This window comes from Bos javanicus, chromosome X (genome assembly GCF_032452875.1).
Source record: "Bos javanicus breed banteng chromosome X, ARS-OSU_banteng_1.0, whole genome shotgun sequence".
NCBI classification, from domain to species: Eukaryota; Metazoa; Chordata; class Mammalia; order Artiodactyla; family Bovidae; genus Bos; species Bos javanicus.
The window spans coordinates 90,073,507-90,097,705 of NC_083897.1; the positions used below are offsets into that span (position 1 = coordinate 90,073,507).

The window sequence follows — 24,199 nt, forward strand, 5'->3', positions numbered from 1 at the left end:
CATCTTTATCAGTATGCCACTGACATGATAGGAAATGCTGAGCTGGTGATTCAGCAGCCAACCATTTCATGGTCAGGTATGCTTGAAGATACGGAAAGGACTTTGGTTAGGGGTTTTAAGATTAACTTGTTCACCTCCTCCACTCCACCCCACCTCACCCCCACTCTTACTGTGATTTGGATTCTGCAGAGCGTTTCCTTTCAGCTGTGCCTTGTTTGTGAAAGGTATGCTGAACTAGGTATTTGGAAGACATAGAATTTGTAAACCAGGTGCAACTTGGGTGTTAATTCAAACTTGTCCTTTTAGAGTGCTCAAATTGTCTGTTAGGAGTTGAGAGTGAAGGTGAGGATGTAACTGCAGGGAGACAAGGTCAGCTTGGGCCCACTTTAGCCTTCTCTGCAGAGGAACTTATCATCAAACAGTCTGGATATAGCTTTGTCCCTGCCAAGGTTGGTGTTGCAAATGTGAGCTGTGGCTAGTTGAGTTCATTGATGGCATTACTCTGCATTTTTCCTCAGTGTGCATTTGCATGCATTCCTGAATACAGTTTTACATTTTGTGTTTAATAGTGAAGTTTTGTTCTACCAGAGGATTGTGGAAATGTTGTAAATAAGTTTGTTAAGTCATACTAAGTAACCTTGTGTAAGCACTACTTCTGAGTTTAAATACTTCTCCCTCATCCCAAGGGTTCATCAACAAACTTGGGCTCACCTGATATTTACTGGGTTGTGGCTGTGTGCTGGACACTGGAGAAGACAATGGTGAAATCAGAGATAGGGCTACCCTCAAAGAGCTTCTAGTCTAGAAAGGAAGATAAAGCATTTGCTTAAGTTATTATAGTAGAAGTGCTAAAAATGAAGCAGGTAAATGTGATTGTTGGCCAAATGGATATGTTTCTTTCAGTTGAAGGATCGGGAGGGACCTGTCATTTCTGAGCCATGCACTTTTCTTTAAATCTCTACTTGGAAATCTTAGACTGTCCTGGCATACTCAGTAAAAGTTTCCACAGGCCCATGACATCAAGGATCAAAGTCTTATATCCATGGAAGGGAAATATGTACATTCCAGCCAGCTGAACTCTGGAAGAGACCCACATGCTTTCTTTGGAGTCCCTACTCAGGCAAAAGCCACCTCTGAGGATTGAATTACTGCCTTGTAAATGTATTAATAAAATAGCTTCTGATGTAATTTGTCTGCAAAAACCTTTGACCCTTTTGTCTTCCTCCCCAAACATAAACTGAAATATCTGAACTACTCCAAGCTCGTGTCTTTTCTTTCATACACCCTTTTACCCTGTATTTCAACTCCTGTCAGTTCTCCCTTTTTACTGTCATTCTCATCTGTCCCTTTCCATTCACACTGCCTCGAGATGCTCATCGTTTTGTGCCTAAACCACAGAAACCTCTGAATGTGAAGGATGTTCCTGCCAGGTGATCATTCTGCTTTATCAACATACCCTAACTGTAGTCATCTGATAGTTTAAGGGCTCACCTCCTGGTGCTCAAAAAAGAGGTATTAAAAATGTCCAGAGTGTCTGTATTACTAATGTCTTCTTTCTGTTCAATCCAGAGAGTAGGTCATACAATGGTGGAGGAATAGGTTCTTCAAATAGGATGATGGACTTCTTGGAGGAGCCAATCCCTGGTGTGGGGACCTATGATGATTTCAATACAATTGATTGGGTGAGAGAGAAGTCTCGAGACCGGGATAGGCACCGAGAGGTAAGACAAAAGATGCTTTGTGAGCTGAGTGTTAGGAAACATCAGAAGAAGCTGAAAATACATATTCTTTACATATATAACCCTCTACCCTGGGTGTGGCTGAATTTATTTTCTGTTGGCCATGTAGGGTTTTATTTTTAAGGCATCTTGAAATAATTTATATTTAATGATGATTTATCTTCCTATAGTGAGTGGTTGAAAAGGATCATTGGGTATAAATGCCTATGTAGAAGGGTGAAAACAGTTGGTGGGAGGGACCAAAATAAATTTCAAAAATCTTTCTTCCCCATCTCGTCTTTCTTTATGGTTTTCCCTTGAAGCAGAATTTTTACAACTAAGAATAGTAAGTGGAATCTTTTTAAAGGAAAAGAGTGTTTACTGAAGCTTACAGGATAAACCTGTGATTATAGCTCTTTTACAAGTATAAAACCAAAGCACATTTATGCATTCAACTAAAAACTGCAAGACCAATCAAATTCAAATCAATGACATTAATTTAGTACGATAGTTAATAGAAGTACTTAGAGCTATTTCTCAGTTTTGTTTTGAATATGACAAGAGAACCTCCCTACTTTTGTCTTTTCAAAGTAATGTGAAAACTTCTCAGAGTATCCCACCAAGGTCGTTTGCCTTTAACTTACTGCTGCTACTGCTAAGTCACTTCAGTCGTGTCCGACTCTGTGCAACCCCATAGACGGCAGCCCACCAGGTGCCCCCGTCCCTGGGATTCTCCAGGCAAGAACACTGGAGTGGGTTGCCATTTCCTTCTCCAATGCATGAAAGTGAAAAGTGAAAGTGAAGTCACTCAGTCGTGTCTGACTCTTAGTGACCCCATGGACTGCAGCCTACCAGGCTCCTCCATCCATTGGATTTTCCAGGCAAGAGTACTGGAGTGGGGTACCATTGCCTTCTCCAACTTACTGCTGAATATCATTTAAATCAGGGAATCACAATTTCTAGTCTGAGTCAGGAGCATGTGCAGAGCTTATTCAAAAGGTAGGGGGCCTCAGCCTCCATCATCCTGATTCAATGGGGAACATGTCTTCAACCAACAGTAGGTATGATTATTTTTTTTTTCTTTCTTACTATTTCTGCTTTGAGTCCAAATTTAAAAATTGCTTTTTAAGTTGACTCCATTTTCTCCTGAGTTCCTGGTTTCCTCCTCTCAGACCTGAGTGAATCTCCTGAGCCGTCAGGTTCAGGTCACTTTTCATTCCTTTCCTGGCTCCTAACTGCTTTTCTCATGACCACCTGAGCCCAGGATTGTCCCAGGTACAGGTTTTGAGAAATTTCTTTGTAATCCTTAGATTTGTGATAATCCCACCGAGTTTTCTTCTAACTCAAAAAGGTGATCTCTATAAAACATTTTCTTTTTTTATAAGATTCATGCTATTTGGGAACATATCCATATATTCTTTCTATTATATTAATTTGTCAGGCAGACTTTAAAATATAGTTTTATAGCCTTAGAATTTTTTTCTGTATATAATTCAGAGTTTAGTTTGTCATCATTTGCTTATTCAGCATGTTACTCAGATTGTGAAAGCCACCTGTCATATGACAAGAGCACATTTTCCATTATATCAATATGGTTGCATCTGAGACACATTATATCAAATAATAATAATTCAGAATCAATTGAAATGTGTTTATCGAATCTTCAAAGGAGACCTCTTTTAAGCATTAGCTGTTCATCATCTGAATGGAACCACTGTCAGGAAAAGTGTCACCTCATCTACTTTCAGCATTTCAATTGGAAACTTAAAGTCATAAGTCTAAATGAAAATTTAAAGTGCTTTTAACATCTGCCTGCTAATGCAGGAGATGCAGGAGGCACAAGTTCTATCCCTGGGTTGGGAAGATCCCCAGGAGGAAGAAATGGCAACCCCCTCCAGTGTTCTTGCTTGGAGAACCCCACGGACAGAGATGCCTGGCGGGCTGCAGTCCATGGGGTTGCAAAGAGTCAAACACGACTGAGCAACTAAGCACAGCACAGCACATGCACACAATAATTTATTACTTGTGATGTAGCTGCAGATCAAGATGGGGTAGCTCACTTTCCGTTTCAAAGATAAGAAATAGAGGCGGAGAAAGGGGAAGTACTAATGCCAAAGTTGTCAGAATGCTAGGTTTTGAAATGTGAGCACTGAAGAGCTAAATTGACAAGGCTGGGGCCTAAAAAGGTAAAAATTTGTGTACCTCTTGATAGCTGCAGATATTCCCAGCAGGTTTTTGAAAATGAAAGAGATCATCCCTAATATCATTTAGGAACTATAATCACTGTACAGTTAGGGGTTTGTGGTATAGTCTTAGAATTTGCCTGACCTGAATTACAGCCTCATGTAGTAAACTTTAGATTGTATTTTCACCACTCAAATAAGCCCATATTTATTTATTCTTTGAAAAACAATCAGACTATTTTCTATGAGTCAGGAGACCATTTTTGGACCATCTGATGTCCAGGCCAGAAGGAGACCATGGCAGTAAGCAAAACAGGTTGATGTTATAAGAAATTAGCAGCTAAGGGGCTTCCCTGGTGGCTTAGTGGTAAAGAATCTGCCTGCCAGTGCAGGAGACAGGTGTTTAGTCTCTGATCCAGGAAGAAGCCACAAGCCAAGGAGCAACTAAACTAAGCCCGTAAGTCTGTGTGCTACAACTATTGAGCCTGTGCTCTAGAGCCTGGGAACTGCAACTACCGAGCCCACATGCTGCAACTATTGAAGCCCAAGCACCACAGAGCCCATAATCCAGAACAAGAGAAGCCACCACAGTGAGAAGCCCATTCAGCACAACTGGAGAGTAGTCCCTGCTCTCCGCAACTAGACAAAAACCTGAGCAGCAGCGGAGACCTAGCACAGCCAACAACAACAAAACAATCTCTAGAAGGCTTCTCTGGTGGTCCAGTGGCTAAGAATCCTCCAGCCAATGCAGGGGACATGGGTTCGATCGCTGCTCCAAGAAGATCCCACATGTCATGGGGCAACTCAGCACACGTGCCGTAACTATGGAGCCTGCATGCCTAGAGTCTCTACTCTGCAACAAGAGAGAAGCTACCACAGTGAGAAGCTTGCACACTGCAACAAAGAGTAGCCCCTGCTCACCACAACTAAAGAAAGTCCATGTGCAACAACGGAGACCCAGTGTAGCCAGAAATAATAAATAAAAGACAAAGGCCTTATTAAAAATGAAAGCAAATAGCTACTAAATAGGGAAGCCTTGAATAAGGTGCTTGCAGGCATTGCAGTACTGGTGATTGAAGGTGGGGTTTTGTAAAACAAGGTTCAGTAAACTTCAGAGTTCTTGGTGACTTTGGTTGAGCCAAAGATTTGAGAAGTAACTCTAAATTGGTCTCCTAATCAATAGGTTTGTCTTTGTGTTTCTTTATTGCACATTTTGATGTGAAAAAGCAAGGGTGTGTGTAAAATCTATCAATGTTTTCTCATTTCTCCCTAGATTACCAACAAAAGCAAAGAATCAACATGGGCCTTAATTCACAGTGTGAGCGATGCTTTTTCTGGCTGGTTGTTGATGCTCCTTATTGGGCTTTTATCAGGTATGGTAAACCATGTTAACTTTCTAAACAGATTTCCTAAAATTGTGGTGTGCCCGTTCCCCAAGTCATGAACTGAATTGAATGCTGTGCTTTATTGTTTTCCTACATGAAAGAAGTCACTCATGGACCTTTTGGAAGCTTGATGACCTCAACTGTAAAGAGGTATTGATACCTCATCTCCGTCATTAAATAAATGAGATTAAATAAGGAAATGCATTTAAGTGCATTTGTATACTATAAAATATTGTATCCATCTTAAGGTGCTGTTAGCCCTGACTTTTGGAGCTTATCTTGAGGAAGAACCTTTCTGTTGGAGATGGGGTTTTTGGTTTTTATTTTTTATTTTTTTTCATTTTTTGAGGAGGAGAAGTGGGAGCAACTCTGTGACTGGCAGGATCTTGATCTCTGACCAGGGATTGAACCCATGCCCTGGCAGTGAAAGCATCAAGTCCTAACCACCGGACCACCAGGGAATTCCCAGTTGTTTTTTTTAACATATACCACATGGGTAAAGAATCTGCCTCCAATGCAAGAGACCTGGGTTCGATCCCTGGGTCAGGAAGATCCCCTGGCGGAGGGCATGGCTACCCACTCTAGTATTCTTGTCTGGAGAATCCTATGGACAGAGGAGCCTGGTGGGCGATAGTCCATGGGGTTGCAAAAGAGTCAGGCTTTCTTCACGTTGGATTTAGGAAAGAAGATGTAGAAGAGGACTTCTTGAAAGATTTTTGTAGTTACTTCTTAAACATCTTCTCTCTTCATTTAGGGGTAAAATATGTAGGACATGACTCATACCCTTAAGGGGCCTACACTCTTATTCTTTCATGGTGGTTGAGGACTGGGGTGGTACTACCTTTTCCTGTCTTCTCCATCAAGCTCCTAAGCCACTCCAACTATATGGTCTATCTAGGAATAGTATTAGAGAAGGAAATGGCAACCCACCCCAGTGTTCTTGCCTGGAGAATCCCAGGGACGGGGGAGCCTGGTGGACTGCCATCTATGGGGTCGTACAGAGTCGGACACAACTGAAGCGACTTAGCAGCAACAGCAGCAGGAATAGTATACTTGCTTTGCAATACAGCTTCAAAACAGGTCCCTAAGCAGGCTTCCCTTCCTGTGGTGGCAGCAGAAAACCAAGAATATCAGGCAGAAATGCTGAGATTTATATTCCCATGGCATTAAAAAAAATGGGTCTAGGAAGACTAGGAATAATGAGCTGAAATAGAAGTTAGGTGGGAAATCAGGAGGTAGTTGGGATGGAATGGTAGTTAACAGCATAGCTCTAGTTTGTGGCTTCTTGGATTTGAATCCCAGCCCCACCAATTGCTAGTTTTTTGACTTTAGGCAGGTTTCTTAACCCTTGAAAGCTTTAGTTTACTGACTTGTAAAATAGGGATAATAAGAGTACCTATTTTGCAAGTTTGTTGTGAGAATTGAATGAAGTACAATATATATAGCACTCAGCACAGCACCCAGTTGTTCACAAGCTGCTGTTACTTAGAGATAATTCATGAGCCGTGGAGTATAAAGTGATCACAGCAGCTAGTGGGAGCTGCTGCCATTCTGTCATAGCACCCTGCAGCCCCATCTCCTGTCAGTGGGCTCCTTGGGGGGGATATGCAGGGGATGTTCACCGTGTGCCACATTGTTTACATAAAACGCCCCCATTTTTCTTGAACGCTGTGGCATTGCGCTTGCCTCTCCAATGCAAAGATACTAACTCTCTACCATCCCACCCCTTGTTTCTTTGTCATGGAATAGGAAACTAAGATCCAGTAGGCTTGTTTACCCCCAGATACTTTTGAGGCATCAGGCTACCACATAGTAAATCTGGTTTGTTATTTGATTTAATTCTGTGCACTTTGGTAATAGCTCGTGTGTTACAGCCAAATCTGGTGACTATCCTGTGTTTTCTACGTTAGTTAAATCTCTGCAGGTCCATTTGCTAAAAAAAAAAAAAAAAAATCATAGCAAATCAGAAACTGTTCATTCATAACAGAGTTTTCAAAGATTATTTCTGGGCCAGGGGTCAGCAAGCTTTTTCTATAAAGAGCCAGACTAAATATTTTAGGATTTGTGGGCCAAATGATCTCTATAGCACAAATGTGGCTGTAGATAGTAGGTACACAAACAAACTGGACTGTGACCAAGAAAAGCTTTATTTAAGAACACAGAGGTGGATTTAACCCTCAGGCCATAGTTTTCCAACCCATGGTCTAGGGTGTTAGTGCTGCCCATTCTCTGGCTCGTACAGAAGAGAGAATATGGTCTGGACAGTTTAGAGCTGGCTCATAATAGACTGAGTGGGCTGTAATGTAAAATATTACACAGAGGCTGAAGAGAAGGAAGGGGGCTGATAAAGGATTATATAGATACAAATGACCTTGAAAAAAATCTTAGATAAATATTAGTAGCCAGTTTTTTTTTTTTTTCTTTTGGCTGCACCTAGTGGCCTGCCTGATCTTAGCTCCTGGACCAGGGATTGAACCTGGGCCCTGGCAGTGAAAGCACCAAGTCCTAACCATTGGACAACCAGGGAGTCCCAGGAGCCAGATTTCAAGGGGAGGTAACCACTGTAGAAGTTTTGGAGCTACTGGGTAGTCACTGGAAGGAGAGAAGGGACAGAAGCATGAAATGATAGCATGGACAGGTGGAAGCACTGCATTCTCTAGGGTAGGGGAAACCCGCTAAAATTTGTAACCAGGGAAGAAAGAGCCAACTGGGAAAAGAAGAGGGAGACATACAAGGGAAGATAGAATGCAGAGTACCAGGGTTAGGTAGAATAAGACGTACACACATGAAACAACCAGAGAATTAGCCAAACTCTTTAACATCGCTTAGTTTTCTGAATTCAGGCAATAAGTGCAATAGAATTTAGAAGGAAGAGACGATGGGGGCTGGAGTGGCCGAGAGTAGGTTCAAACAGTTTGTCAGATTTGACTAGGTTGTTCAAGTGTGTAAATAACTTGTATTAACACTCTTAGCACCTACCAAAACATACACACGGTATGGCCTCCGGCCTGTTGGAACATAGGCATAATATCCTCCACTTTTTAATGTATGTCTTGTCACTAGGTGGTCAGTGAATATTTTTCTTCCCCTCATACACACAGGGTATTTTGTTTTTAAGCATTGGAGAGCAACAATAGAAGCAGTGTGTCTGAATGCAGGAACAGTCTGGGAATTCAGGGGCTGTGAATTTTATGATGTCTTTGCTATTTCCCTAAAGCACGATTCTAGACCATTTAATTTCTTTATTCCAGTGTTTCTTCATCTGGATAACAGAAATGATGAGAAGGCCAGAATTGAAAGTATTATAACTATCTTAACCCTATCAGTCTATTAGCCATAGTACATGAATCCTCATAATCCTCATAATCATTCTCATAATTTTCTTTGAGGAATGGTCTGTATAAAATATTTTTTGCTCCTTCTCACTAAGAAAACCAGTTCATGCCCTAGGCTCAGGAGGCTTCAGCCTGCCTATAGCTTCATCTCATCTCCCATGTACATCACAATTTGCTTTTATAAATTCCATTCCCTTAGCCTAGAATGCTTTCCTGCCATTGCTCAAATCCCCTCGTTCCTGGTGACAAATCAGTATCAAGACTGAGCGCTTCTCCTCATGGTCTTCATCAACTGCCCCCATCAAGCCATCTCAAATACATGTCATATAATATTCTTCAACATGGGCAGTTCAGATTTTCTCAGTCTTATGTATAAAGTGAGAATAAAACAATCTTTAATAAACTTGACTTTCTTTATGGATCAACCTTCATCAACTCGCAGTCAAAGCAGAGTCTTTGCCAGGTGAGGCAGCTAAAAGTCAAATCCACTCACTCCTTACCCCCAACCCAACCACTTTGCTCTCTTCTAAGTTTCCCATATAGAAATTCTGCAAGACACAGTGTTTAGTGTAGACAATGCTTTTTTCCCCTCTTGAAGAGGCATTTGAAACAGGTAAAATGTATCAGAAATAATAGGTAAGAAGCAAGCAGACAATCAGGTTGCAAAGGAGGTTGCAGAAGGAGGTTGCAAACAGAATAAAAATGTATATACTTGTCCATTATTGTGATTCCTTTTCCCTTATTTTCTCTTACAACCGTAACCTTTCCTTCCCTTCCCTCAAATCAGGTTCCCTAGCTGGCTTGATAGACATCTCTGCTCACTGGATGACAGATTTAAAAGAAGGTATATGTACATTAGGAATCTGGTTTAACCATGAACACTGTTGCTGGAACTCCAACCATGTCACCTTTGAAAATAGAGACAAATGCCCAGAGTGGAATAGCTGGTCCCAGCTTATCATCAGCACGAATGAGGTAACACATGAAGATTTCTGAACTGCTGACTTAATTTTTCTTACATTTACTTCATTTCTTATACTGTCCTCGTGGCAATTGTGGAATCTTCCTTTACTTTCCTTTTCAGGAAAAGGGGAACCAGTGCCAGCTGCCTTTCTCTGTGGTTTAAGTGCAGCCCTGTTTCTATATCTTCTGACATGTGGAGTTTGATGCTTATACAACAAAATAATTTTTTTTGCTTGTTTTTAACAAACCATGTTTCTTCTTAGTTGTTAGTACATGGTGTGACTGACTCTTTCTCTAGTAATTTCCGTAGAAATGCCATAGTCAGCCAACGGATAAGCTATAATTTCTAACAAAAGATGGAATGGGTTAAAAATGTGTTTAAGCAAATTTTCTCTGAGCATTGTATTAGAACATTAAAAAAATATATTCTTTAGCAAAATAGCAGAAACCCAGGAATAAAATTGTTCATGGCCCCCTTTTGAAATGAAAATTGAATTTGTCCTTGTCTTCTAGCAAATTGTTTTGGATATAACAGTAACTTTGTGTTTCAGTTCCTTACCTTGCTCTTACCACTTGATTTGTGTGTTAGATCTCTCCTACTGAACACAAAAGCACATGAAATAACTCTCAACTCCCAATTCCACTCTGGCTTCTGCACAGGTACTTCTAAAACAGGTACCATCCCAGCTCACTCCTCATCTACTGTGTTAGGAAAGTGAGAAGGACAAGACTGGAATAGTTGTTTGTACATCTAACATTTATTTTCATACCTACTTTGGTCCGCAAACAATTTGAAGGCCCCCCCCCCCCCCCGCCAGCCGCAGACTCAGTCAAGGCAAAATAATAAGAAAATAATGTCAGAAATAAGAGTATTTATGTACATATCTGACTATGCATATTGGCTTGTGAAAGAGGTCAATTAGAGGATTAACTGCATACTATACGTGTGAGACGTTTATGTTTGTGCTTCTCAAACCGGGTTAAGGTCAGCATACCAGAGGGTATGTGAAACCTCAGCATATGTGCTGTGTGCCTTCCCAGAGTATCAGTGTTTCCCAAGTATTTGGAAGAAATTTTTTTCCCCAAAATTAAATGTAAACAATTGTTGTAAAGGAATGAAGGATTTCCATGTTTAAGATAAAACAGAATCTCTATTTCAGCTCTGCTCCTGTCTGGGTACCCCACCCCCATCCTCTTGGATGGAGAAAAGTTTGAGAAGCCCTGGAATTTAGCATGAGTGTGTGTGTGTGTGTGTGTGTGTGTGATTCCCTTGCTTTTTTAAAACTCTTTTATTTTTGAAGTAGTTATAGATTCCCAGGAAGTTACAAACCAAGGTACAGGAAGGTCCCCATAGCCTTCACCCAGCCTCCCCCAGTCATGACATAAGTATGTGTGCATATGTGCTAAGTCGCTTCAGTTGTGACTGACTCTTTGCAACCCTATGGACTGTAGTCTGCTAGGTTCTCCTGACCATGGAATTCTCCAGGCAAGAATATTGGAGTGGATTGCCATGGTCTCCTCCAGGGGATCTTCCCAACACAGGGATCAAATCGGCGTCTCTTATGTCTCCTGCATTGGCAGGCAGGTTCTTAACTGCTAGCACCACCTGGGAAGCCCCTAACATTTAAGTATTTGTTGTTGTTCAGTCCCTCAGTCATGTCCGACTCTTTGTGACCCCATGGACTGCAGCACTCCAGGCTTCCCTGTCTTTCACCATTTCCCAGAGTTTGCTCAAACTCATGTCCATCGAGTTGGTGATGCCATCCTACCATCTCATCCTCTGTCATCCCGTTCTCCTCCCGCCTTCAATCTTTCCCACCGTCAGGGTCTTTTCCAATGAGTTGGCTCTTCACATCAGGTGGCCAAAGTGTTTATAGTACACTAGCAAAACAAATAATGTGACATTGTTGCAACCTACAGACCTTATATTCACCCATTTTATGAGCATAGAAGAGAAAGAGGGGGAAGGAGACAGAGAGTGAGTGTGTATGTGCAGGCACACAGTTCACTGTAATTTTAGCACATATATAGATTTGTGTAGCCACCACCACAATCAAAATGTAGAAGTGTGATTCCATCACCACAAGGCTTCCCAAAGCTAATCCTTTGAGCTATGTGTATGTGTGTTTAAGTGTTCCAACCGTAACTTTCAAATTGGAGATTTGCTCAAGTGATAACTTTCTCTGGCTGTCCTTTTAATGAGTGAAATCCTTACCTGGGGAGAGTTAGTTCTAGCTTTTAAAGAGTTCTGCTGCCAGGAACTTGGCCTCCTGATCTCTGCCTCTAGTCAGTTTCAGCCACTTTCTTCTTTCTTCCCCTTTCCTCTTTGTTTCCTCCTCGTATTCTTCCTCCCTAGCTACATTCTAAAGGCCAAGAGAGAGCAATCATTTGTTCCTCTCAGGGACTAAAATAATGGGAAGCCTATGTCAAAATTATAACTCAGGAAAAAAAAAACCTGAGTGTTTTGGTTTTCCTCGTCTAGGTCAGTGAATTTTTTGATGGTGTTTTAGGTTTTAAGGGGCTTCCCTGGTGGCTCAGAGGTTAAAGCATCTGCCTGGAATGCAGGAGACCCGGGTTCGATCCCTGGATCAGGAAGATCCCCTGGAGAAGGAAATGGCAACCCACTCCAGTACCCTTGCCTGGAGAATCCCATGGAGGGAGGTTTTAAGATGCCAAAAGTCCACTGAGTTTTGTGATCCATATAATTTGAGTGAGTTTCAACTTCTAATATTTCTATCACCAAGCATCTTACGCCAATGTTCAAAATATTGTATGTGTTTTTTTTTAAGGCATAGCTATTTTGCAAGGCAAATGGTGGTGAATCCTTACTAATGGTCAAAATTAGATTTCTTTTCTGGCAGACTTCATTATAGTATATAATAATATATATATTCTTATATAAGAATAAGTATATTATTTCCATTTTTTAAAATAGTCATCTCTGTTTTATTCTTTGGGCTATCTGATATCTCATTGTTTTATCTGATGGTCACAGCCCAAAACGTTTTACTGCATATTCTTGTTGCTATTCAATGACTACACCTTTGCTACTACAGTGGAAAAATTCTCTCAAAGATGTGGTCATCTCTACAGAATATCATTGCTTATTTTAAGAAAAACACCCAAGAATTTTATAACCGCCTATGAGAATTTGACACCAAGGTAGGTAGTAGCCAAAGGTGAATTTAATGGAATTCTAGAGCCAGTCTTCACTTGAAATGTGTAGCCAAGGTTCAGCCATTTCAATAAAAAGACTGCTAAGACTTTTAATGAAATTGACATAGTATGTGTGTATGTATGTGTGTGTATATATATATATATATATATATATATTTGACTATAAAATCTATCAAAACACTCATATAGAAAGTGAATTTGTGTTTTCATTCTTGTCCATCCTTAGAAGCCATCCTCACTTTCCTTTGGGTGGAGCAAAGCCTCTCATTTTCTGTAGCAAATGAGCTGACAGTGTTTTAGTAGTTGCTTTGCTGACAGTCTGGAAGAAACATTTTGAGCAATTTAATATTGTTTGTTTATTTTCTGACCTCCTCTCCTGAAAACCCATTACTTAAGAGCTGCATGCCTCCTTGAGGTTGTCTAGGCTAAAACCAGCTTCTTTCTTTTCCCCCTGTTCCAGGGAGCCTTTGCCTACATAGTCAATTATTTCATGTACGTCCTCTGGGCTCTCCTATTTGCCTTCCTTGCTGTATCTCTTGTCAAGGTGTTTGCACCTTATGCCTGTGGCTCTGGAATCCCTGAGGTGAGTCTCTAAAATGGTTTATAAGTGGTAACAATAATTAATCCTTTTTAGTTAAAACCATTTAATATGTATTCCAGCATATACTGTAGTTGAATATTAAATGAGATCAGATCCTGAGGCAGTCTAGGGCCTTTCTAGATCTTCCCTTAAGTTTCCTCCCAGACTGGGCCACATAAACATTTAAAGGGAGTTGATTCCTAGCCTCCTACGGGTTTCTGGTGAACCAGCCCCCTGAAGAATTCCCCGACTCCTAACCAAGAAGCTTTTAGGGTAGACCACAGGATTCTGGTCTGAAAAAATAGTGGTACTGTCAACTTTTTTAGAGCAGAAGAAATGAAATTATTTTGCTACATTTTTTACAACATGATTTGGGCTAGAAGGAGGGTGATTAAAACCCTATTTCTAACGACTTTTGGTTTAGATTACTTGATAGTAACTGAAACCACTGAGATTTTAGGTTACCTGGATGGCCTTGCCTCTCTCTGTTTCCTGATCAAGTGATAGCTACAGATTTTTTGGCAGAGAGTCAAGGCTATACTAGTAAGGGAAAGTAAGAAAAACACCCTCCCCTCTCAGCTGCCCCTTCTCCACACACATGCACTCTCATACTTAACAGTACTCCCTTGCCCAGCTATCACATGCGCCCCCCCCCCCACAAAAGAAAAGGGAGCATAAAAGTTTTAAGAACATTTCTCATTTTCTTGGTCTCCTGGGTCCCCTCCCAAACTTGAATCACAGTTTCAAGCTTTTATGTATCACTTGTTTAAAAGGTGTAGTTTCTATAATGAGGACCAGGTTTATTGCTTCTTAGCCTTGTTTCCTTACTTAGTCCGTGTTCAATCTGTGTTTAACCTGCAGATAAAAACTATCTTGAGTGGTTTCATTATTAGGGGCTATTTGGGTAAGTGGACCCTGATGATCAAAACCATCACACTGGTACTGGCAGTGTCATCTGGCCTGAGCTTGGGCAAAGAGGGCCCCCTAGTGCACGTGGCTTGCTGCTGTGGGAACATCCTATGCCACTGCTTCAACAAATACAGGAAGAATGAAGCCAAGCGCAGAGAGGTAATAACAAATGACTTTACCAGTCTTTTTTATTTTTTTTTTGGTGAGAGCACAAATGGTACAATCTTAGGGATGACAATTGGGGGATTCTACTGGTTAATGCAAATACTCTTTGACCCAAAAGTTCCATTTCTAGAAATTTATCTTGCAGACATTCTACCGTGTGTGCACAAAGGTTTGTGGGAATAGTCAGTGCAGCATCTGTCAACATAGTGAAAAACTGAAGCAATCCAAGTGACCATCAGTGGGGGACTGACTGAATAAACAATATTCTGTCCATACTCTAGAATCCTATGCAACTCTTAATGAGATAATGCTATGTTTACTAACATGGAATGATGGCTATAAAGTACCATTAAACTTTGAAAAGCCAATCTCAGAATAATGTGTATAGTAAAAGTCAGTTAATGTTTTTGTAAAGTGTGTATATATGCTCCTTGAAAAAAATGGCTGAGAAGTGGTTTCACCCCAAACTGTTAAAAAAAATGTCTACTTCTGGTGAGGGGGAAAGTGAGGTAGATGCTGGTGAGGAAGAAGTAAAGACTTTAACTTTTTATAATATATAATTCTATACAAGAATGTGTGATTTCTGTTCCAAAGAAGTTGCAGAAATAATGGAAGACTTTTTAAAGAAGTTTATTCCTGTGAAAGAATATAAGTTCAGCATGTGTTTCAGATGCCAGCTTTTTTATCTTTTATTTCTACCTAACAGCATACTGTATTTGTTTCTCTGTATTCGATTTCTCTCTCCCTGCCTTCCACCTCAGCCCTGCAAATGAGTCCCACTGCAGTATCTCTATAGTTGTTCTCATGTTTATACAGTTATTAATGTATGTCATTTTGAGGAGGAAGACCATTTTTTAAGAAGTTCCAAGTCATTAGTTATTTTTTTCCTGCTATAATTAAGAATTTGAGAAAATAATGGTTCTTGCTTTTTTTTCCTCTTGAATTACAAAGAAATCACATATGGAATGGGTCAAGACCAAGGTTATTTCATTGAAGAGGATTTTTCACAAAATTAGAACCTCGTGATTTATTCTGAAAGCAAAAGAAAACAAAATTCCCCATAAGACTCGGAAAAAAAAAAAAAAAAAAACTCAAAGATGTTGAAATTTAAAATGTGGAATACATTTTGATGGTTCAAGGGGAAAAGTTCCTGGCAGGAGAGGTAGGCTAGCAGGAGAGAGAGGGAAATCCGAGTAGGTTGTTTAGCTATCTGTCAAATACATAAAGGCAGTCTTATACTGGTGAAGTTGTTCGATAGGAGTAATGTACAACAGAAGCTAAAGAGATGAAAAAAAAACATTTTAACTGGCAAGAGTAAAGTGTTGATTGTTGCTGGTTTTGCATAAGTAGAGGTGACTTTGAAACTGTAGATTGGTGATTACTTTCATTTTATTTAATATAAAATTGGCATTTTTGTTCAAACAGTTCTTATAAAATGAAAGAAGAGTTTGATTTGGCTGTTTTTCTGTACAGATATCATATATTTCTAACTAAACTCATGAATAGTTGAATATGTCATTCACTTCTTATTGCTTATATAGAGTTTGCAGTTATTTTTTCCTGGTGTTCTCACCATCAGCAGTAACCCTTTTATGTCCTCGGGCCTTGTCATAGTGGCCAGATGGTTGAGCGTAAAATAGAGATTCGAGAAAGCAGGGCACAGGTAGACTCCACTCTACAACTTACTGGCCAGTTCAACTCTTCCTTCTCCCTCGTAATTCATCCTAAACAAAGTCACTGAAATCCCCTTTCTGAAGTTCTGTGTTAAATGTCCTCATCCTTCTTAGATGAAAGCCATTCTAGTCTTGAATTTCAGAGTCCTCCCCAGCTAGCACCAGAGATCACTTTCCCCCACACCCTTCGTTTTCCTGAGCCATCTTGCACTTCCAGAAAAACCTACCTATTTGCCAAGAACCATTTTTTTTCTTTAAAAAACTGACAGTTTTATTTTACTTCCTTTTAAAAATAGCTCCTTGATACCACACATCATATATCACTCCACAGCAACCAGAATCCAACAAACTGACTTTCTTGGTCTATTAATTCTGGTGTGTTGGTGTGTTTATCATGCACCTTTTACATTCATATGTCTAAGGCTACTACATACAAAGATGGTACTCTTGAAATATCACTTGCTCTCTTTCCCCACCTCCTTGTCCCTTTTAATTTCTGTCTGACAGCTTCTTTCTCTTTCTTTCTCGCCTTACCCTTTTCCTTGCCACACCTAGACACACTTAGGTCTTAGGACTATTCCCTTCAAAATCTATCCCCAACTTTGCTTCTAGTCACCCTCCTATTTCTGTTCCATAGGTCACTAGGTGTGGATTAGGGCACATAGTACAGGAAACTCTAAATACCTCTTATCTGAATATTTGCAGCTCCTGATTAGCTGTGAGCCAATCGTTATTTCAAGTTTGTATCATTCAGTTCAGTTCAGTCACTCAGTCGTGTCCGACTCTTTGCGACCCCATGAATCACAGCACGCCAGGCCTCCCTGTCCATCACCAACTCCTGAAGTTCACCCAGACTCACGTCCATCGAGTCAGTGATGCCATCCAGCCATCTCATCCTCTGTCGTCCCCTTCTCCTCCTGCCCCCAATCCCTCCCACCATCAGAGTCTTTTCCAATGAGTCAACTCTTCGCATGAGGTGGCCAAAGTACTGGAGTTTCAGCTTTAGCATCATTCCTTCCAAAGAAATCCCAGGGCTGATCTCCTTCAGAATGGACTGGTTGGATCTCCTTGCAGTCCAAGGGACTCTCAAGAGTCTTCTCCAACACCTCAGTTCAAAAGCATCAATTCTTTGGCGCTCAGCCTTCTTCACAGTCCAACTCTCACATCCATACATGACCACAGGAAAAACCATAGCCTTGACTAGACGAACCTTTGTTGGCAAAGTAATATCTCTGTTTTTGAATATGCTATCTAGGTTGGTCATAACTTTCCTTCCAAGGAGTAAACGTCTTTTAATTTCATGGCTGCAGTCACCATCTGCAGTGATTTTGGAGCCAGAAAAATAAAGTCTGACACTGTTTCCACATCTATTTCCCATGAAGTGATGGGACCGGATGCCATGATCTTAGTTTTCTGAATGTTGAGCTTTAAGCCAACATTTTCACTCTCCACTTTCACTTTCATCAAGAGGCTTTTTAGTTCCTCTTCACTTTCTGCCATAAGGGTGGTGTCATCTGCATATCTGAGGTCATTGATATTTCTCCCTGCAATCTTGATTCCAGCTTGTGTTTCTTCCAGTCCAGCGTTTCTCATGATGTACTCTGCAGATAAGTTAAATAAGCAGGGATTAGAGCTATCTTTAAAATCTCATTTTAAAAGCTTTTCTTTATAAAGAAAGTGCTGTGTAAATTACATATGTAAATATTTACATAATGTAAATATTTCATTTAGGTGGTAAATAGGTCTTACAGACCATAAATCAGTTGTGGAATTGGGAGTATGGGGGATGGGAGCATAATTTGGAATCAAGTACACGCCTAAATTAATTACAAAGGAAGGCCCTCTACGTGTTCCAGCATGTGAACCATGTGTTCAAGATTCAGCAGATAGTGTTTGCTCTCAAAGTAAATATATGTTGAACTTCATTTTTCATAAATAAGCTGGGTATAGAGCAGGTAAAGTTTTTTTGTTTTGTTTACGTTTGGTAACCACCAATATTCCTTTTAAAACGTGACTGAAGGTAGGAAAGTGGCCTTATTCTGTCACTAATTTTGAGTTTTGAATCATAGGTCTTGTCAGCCGCTGCCGCTGCTGGTGTATCTGTAGCCTTTGGGGCACCTATTGGTGGAGTATTATTCAGCCTAGAAGAGGTAACTGCTTTTATCTGTCTGTAGAGCCACGCTTGTGATTTTGTGCCAGGAATTCTGGCCATTGTCTGTGTATACTGCAGTCCTGAAGTGCTCTGCCCAACTCCAGTGCTTTGCCACGGGACTGGAGATTTCCAGGCCATTTTCTTCCTCAGCTCGAATTGCCACAGCACAGTTTTTCACCCCAAATAGTTCCTGCATATTGACTTGAGTTGATTTTCTCGCTTTTTCTCCTATAGGTCAGCTACTACTTTCCCCTCAAAACACTGTGGCGTTCATTTTTCGCTGCTTTAGTGGCAGCATTCACTCTACGCTCCATCAATCCGTTTGGAAACAGCCGCCTGGTTCTATTTTATGTGGAGTTTCACACCCCATGGCATCTCTTTGAACTTGTGCCCTTCATTCTGCTGGGCATATTTGGTGGTCTGTGGGGAGCTCTTTTTATCCGCACTAACATTGCCTGGTGTCGGAAGCGGAAGACTACCCAGTTGGGCAAGTATCCTGTCGTAGAGGTTCTTGTCGTGACAGCCATCACTGCCATCCTGGCTTTCCCCAATGAGTATACCCGAGTGAGCACAAGTGAGCTCATCTCTGAGCTGTTCAATGACTGTGGCCTCCTGGACTCCTCCAAACTCTGTGATTATGAGAACCGTTTCAACACAAGCAAGGCGGGTGAGCTGCCCGATAGACCAGCTGGCGTGGGAGTCTACAGTGCAATGTGGCAGCTGGCCTTGACACTCATACTGAAAATTGTCATCACTATATTCACCTTTGGCATGAAGGTGAGGAGATTCTTTTGGTCCTTCCTGGATATTTGTGTGTCTGTAGGTTTTCAGGGCAAAGCCAAGATACCATAAAATTCTCGTAGTTCATGGAGTATGTCCAGCTTCACCCAGCATTATCCACTAACCCACCCCAAGGCCCCTTTTACCCGCACATATCCTCAATATCCTCATAACTTCTTAGACAATTGTATGGCTATCTAAAATTGTCCAAGCCTAGTTTTAGGCCAAATGCAAACCTCGGTGATGAGATTTTAAAAGTAGAAATGTTTTCTCCTTTTCTGTGGAAAACATATTTTGCCACTCAAAAAGGATGGTGAGGTGTTTATCCCAGTGCATTTTGTATCAAAACAATATCTGACCAACACATTTTTGGTCCTTATAAAGTGGCTTTGGAGTTTGCCAATAAAGCAAAGTAGTTGGTTGAACCAAATGAAGTTGCCAACCATTTTAACCACTGAAATAGCAATTTCATATGGTTCAACCCAATACATAGCTAAATGTATTTTTTACAGTTGTTAACAGTGTCCAATTATCAAGAACTTCATAGGTGACCCTAAATTAATATTTAGATTATCAAAAGCTGACATCAGGCCAATATCTTTTATTTTCAGTACCGTTATAATGTCCATGTGTCAGAAGAAGTCAAGAAGGAAAATTTGTATTTTCTTTATCTTCCTTGGTTTTTATGTGTCCAGGCAACAGTACTGGAGTGGGTTGCCATTCCTTTCTCTAGGGGATCTTCCAGACCCAGAGATATTCCTGACCCGGGGATTGAACCCGGGTCTCCTCCATTTCAGGCAGATTCTTTATCTGTAGCCACCATGGAAGCCCTTCTTTTCTTTAGCACTCAACTACCAATGTATTTCCTCTATTCTCTAGAGAAATAGATTCAAAACAGAAAATAAGGGCCAACAATGCAGTTTAGGGAATACAGTAATCTCTGAATTCATATCCATCCTCAACATGTTGAACATATTTGCAGTGCTTCTTGAGTTACTTTGCACCTCATGGCTTTATTCTTTCATTTAAAAGTGAATTTGCAGACCATCAGACCCACCCCAATTCAAATTTATTCTAGAATCAAAGCTATTTTAAAATAATCTTCTGTTTGGGTTATCCCTGTCATCATTTTCCCTCTCTTAGCACAGAAAATTGAGAATGCACTATTGTATCCTGGTGGTGGTGGTTTAGTCCCCAAGTCATGTCCTGCAACCCCATAGACTATAGCCCACCAGGCTCCTCTGTCTATGGAATTTCCTAGGCAAGAGTAATAGAGTGGGTTGACATTTCCTTCTCTAGGGGATCTTCCTGACCCAGGGATTGAACCTGTGTCTCCTGCATTGCAGGTGGGTTCTTTACTGACTGAGCCACCAGAGAAGCCCCAATTACATTCTAGGAGTTCAAAAAAAAAAAAAAGAGGAGACAGATGGGGATTCCTTTTTGGGATAGTCATGCAACCATAGTCACTACCTCATTAAAAAACTTATTTATTATTTCTTTTATACTGTTAAAATAAACTGAAACCTCAAACGCCATCCTTTTTGTGTGGGCAGTGGGTCAAGATTCAATACGTGAGAGTGATTAGAAGCATTGCATTTAAACCCTATCACCAACATTTACTAAATCTTGGCCTTGGTTGAGTTCTTAACCTCTCTGTACTTTAGATCGTTTGTGAATTGAGGATAATAACACCCGCCTCTTGGGGTGGTTGTAAAGAACCCAGAAAATCCAGTCTGTAGAGCATCCAGCATAGAGCATTGTAGATAGTCAATAAAGGGTAATCGCTATTGATAAGAATTCAAAATTGGGTAAACTGTCTGCATATATGAGAAACTCCATCTATTTTCCTTTTTCTTTGGGAAAGGCTTAATTTCTACCTCCAGTTCTGTGTTGGTCTGGAGAGTTCAGGCTCTTGCCTGATGGACCCCGAATCAGGGTAAGCATCTTTGCAGTTGTACTTGCCTGCACGTCCCAGAGAACCTCTAGTCCCTGTAGTGTTACACAGATCTTTGCAGCCACTTGCTAGCATAGTGCATACTTAGATTGTCGTTGGCCTGTTCGCTTTGCAGAGGGTCAGTCCTTTAGCCCTTATCACATGCCATGTAATTACATCACTTCTCACTGACCATCTGTTGCTTTCTCTTTGCAGATTCCTTCTGGTCTCTTTATCCCTAGCATGGCTGTTGGTGCTATAGCAGGTCGGCTTTTGGGAGTTGGGATGGAACAGCTGGCTTATTACCACCATGACTGGGCCATCTTCAATAGCTGGTGCAGTCAAGGAGCGGATTGCATCACCCCTGGCCTTTATGCGATGGTTGGGGCTGCAGCCTGTTTGGGTGAGTATTGTTTGCATTGGTTTCAAAGAAATTGCTCCCCAGGTGGCATTATAAAGATGAGTTATACTATATATAACTGACTGTAGGTTAAAAAAAAACAAAAAACTATCCATTTCTTGTTGGGTTTGCCATTTTCAAGTGCTTTAAGAAGGCATTCTTTACCATATATCTCCATTCCTCCCCTTGGAGAGGAATTCTCTCAAATCCTGTCATATTGAGGAAGAAACCAGAAATTTGGACAAAAATACCTACACAAGAATGTTCATCATGGTATTATGTGTAATAGCAAATAACTGTAATCAACCTAAAAGTGCAATAAGGGACTGGTTAAATAAATTATGGTACATCCATATAATGCTATACCATGGAGCCACTGAATGTGATGCTAATATGTTTAATATTTTTAAATACAATTTAAATAAATTTGTACTAATATGCAAAGTATTCCTAACATAAAGTTAGGAGAAAAGGCATGGTGGGGAATTTAAACATAATACAAATTCATCTATATAAAAACATATGTTTTTGAAAAAAAGTCACTTGAAATTTTTACTCAGCATATTTCTAGGCAGTGAGTTTACAGGTAAGACTTTCCTTTATATACTTTAAACATATATATAGTTTGCAATTATTCTACAGTGGGCCTGCATGTCCCAGAGAACCTCTCATGTCTGTGGTTTTATACAAATCATAGACATCTTATGCTATTACTTTTATAATTGGGAGTTGGTGGGGAGCAATAAACAAATGAAAAAAGAGTGAAGGAGGTATCTTTTGTAGAGGTTATTTTGAGAAGTGTGACTCCTGTCCATTGTAAACTTGTTTGAATGCAGTTGCAGGAGTCTATGCAGTTGTAGGCAAGGGCCTCCTTTTAGTGATGTTTCTGGTAAGTAACTTTTTCTGGATGGGGCCTGTGAAAGGCCCATAACTGTAATGAATCCTATACTTTTCCTGCCTTCACTAAGTAGCCTGTTGTCTATTTTTGCAGGTGGGGTGACTCGGATGACCGTTTCTCTTGTTGTCATAATGTTTGAATTAACTGGTGGCTTGGAATACATTGTGCCTCTGATGGCTGCAGCTATGACAAGCAAGTGGGTGGCGGATGCTCTTGGGCGGGAGGGCATCTATGATGCCCACATCCGTCTCAATGGGTACCCCTTTCTTGAAGCCAAAGAAGAGTTTGCTCATAAGACCCTGGCAATGGATGTGATGAAACCCCGGAGAAATGATCCTTTGTTGACTGTCCTTACTCAGGACAGTATGACTGTGGAAGATGTAGAGACCATAATCAGTGAAACAACTTACAGTGGCTTCCCAGTGGTGGTGTCCCGGGAGTCCCAAAGACTTGTGGGTTTTGTCCTCCGAAGAGACCTCATTATTTCAATTGGTAAGGATTTCATAAAGGGGACAAGGAGGTCCACTATAGAAATAATAAATAAATATGCGTGAGGGGAGGGGAGGGGTAAATTAGGAGATTGGGATTAACAGACACACACTACTATATATAAAATAGATGACCAACAAGGACCTGCTGTATCGCACAGGGAACTGTACTCAGTATCTTATAATCACCTGTAATGGAAAAGAATCTGACAAACAACATATATATATGTTTATATGTGTGTGTGCATGTGAAAGTTGCTCAATCATGTCTGACGCTTTGCAACCACACGGACTCTAGCCTGCCTCCTCTGTCCGTGGAATTCTCCAGGCCAGAATGCTGGAGTGGGTAGCCATTCCCTTCTCCAGGGGAGCTTCCCAACTCGGGGATTGAACCCAGGTTTCCCACATTGTGGGTGGATTCTTTACCATTTGAGCCACCAGGGAAGCCCATAGAACAGAATCATTTTGCTGTAGACCTCAAAATAGCACAACATTGTATATCAACTATACAATAAATAAGCATGCATGCATGAAATGGGGAAGACAGAAGGGAGAGGGGACTGGTTAGGGGCCAGAAGGATAGAATTAGTCCTTCTTTTTTAACTTTTTCCCCCTACTTTTTTCCAATAGAAAATGCTCGAAAAAAACAGGATGGAGTTGTGAGCACTTCCGTCATTTATTTCACTGAACATTCTCCTCCAGTGCCACCATACACCCCACCTACCCTCAAGCTTCGGAACATCCTGGATCTCAGCCCCTTCACTGTGACTGACCTTACGCCCATGGAGATTGTGGTGGATATCTTCCGCAAGCTGGGACTGCGGCAGTGCCTGGTTACACACAATGGGTGAGAGCTCGTTGGTGAAATCAGATTGGGTTAGGGGAAGAAAGAGAACGTAGAGAGATGAAAGAAAGAAAAGCCCAGCTCACATGAACATTAGTAGCACTTATAGACCTTTTGGAAACTCTGAGATGAAGATGGATATGTTTCTCTCACTGTCATAATAGAGAAGATGTTTGGGGAGGATAGTGGGTTTGAGAGATGTGAACTGCTGGTTGCATATTATAAATAACTCAGTTCCTCCCCTACAAAGGAAATACTATGTTCTTAAGAACAGGCAGCACTGAAATTTAAATGGTACTAGGTAGTATATGTCGGAGAAGGCAATGGCACCCCACTCCAGTACTCTTGCTTGGAAAATCCCATGGACGGAGGAGCCTGGTGGGCTGCGGTCCATGGGGTTGCACAGAGTCAGACATGACAGAGCGACTTCACTTTCACTTTTCACTTTCATGCACTGGAGAAGGAAATGGCAACCCACTCCAGTGTTCTTGCCTGGATAATCCCAGGGACGGGGGAGCCTGGTGGGCTGCCGTCTATGGGGTCGCACAGAGTCGGATATGACTGAAGCGACTTAGCAGCAGCAGCAGGTAGTATGTGTGTGTTATTTCGTCCTTAC

The 24,199-nt window shown here is 41.0% G+C and overlaps 1 protein-coding gene and 1 non-coding gene across 3 annotated transcripts in view; both read left to right on the plus strand.

Annotated features, from left to right (window-relative positions):
* Positions 1-24,199, plus strand: part of CLCN5 (chloride voltage-gated channel 5) — a 182,621-nt gene that overhangs the window by 150,754 nt on the left and 7,668 nt on the right. For both annotated transcript variants that reach the window (XM_061410112.1, XM_061410113.1), the window contains 10 exons: positions 1,570-1,721; positions 5,175-5,274; positions 9,409-9,596; positions 13,222-13,344; positions 14,203-14,409; positions 18,158-18,238; positions 18,475-19,017; positions 21,170-21,356; positions 22,345-22,743; positions 23,370-23,586. In XM_061410112.1, the coding sequence (XP_061266096.1) occupies positions 1,570-1,721; positions 5,175-5,274; positions 9,409-9,596; positions 13,222-13,344; positions 14,203-14,409; positions 18,158-18,238; positions 18,475-19,017; positions 21,170-21,356; positions 22,345-22,743; positions 23,370-23,586 (2,197 nt within the window). The remainder of the gene's footprint in view (positions 1-1,569; positions 1,722-5,174; positions 5,275-9,408; positions 9,597-13,221; positions 13,345-14,202; positions 14,410-18,157; positions 18,239-18,474; positions 19,018-21,169; positions 21,357-22,344; positions 22,744-23,369; positions 23,587-24,199) is intronic.
* TRNAS-GGA (transfer RNA serine (anticodon GGA)) lies at positions 12,108-12,180 on the plus strand. The gene has a single exon. It is a non-coding gene; the product is annotated as a tRNA-Ser (tRNA).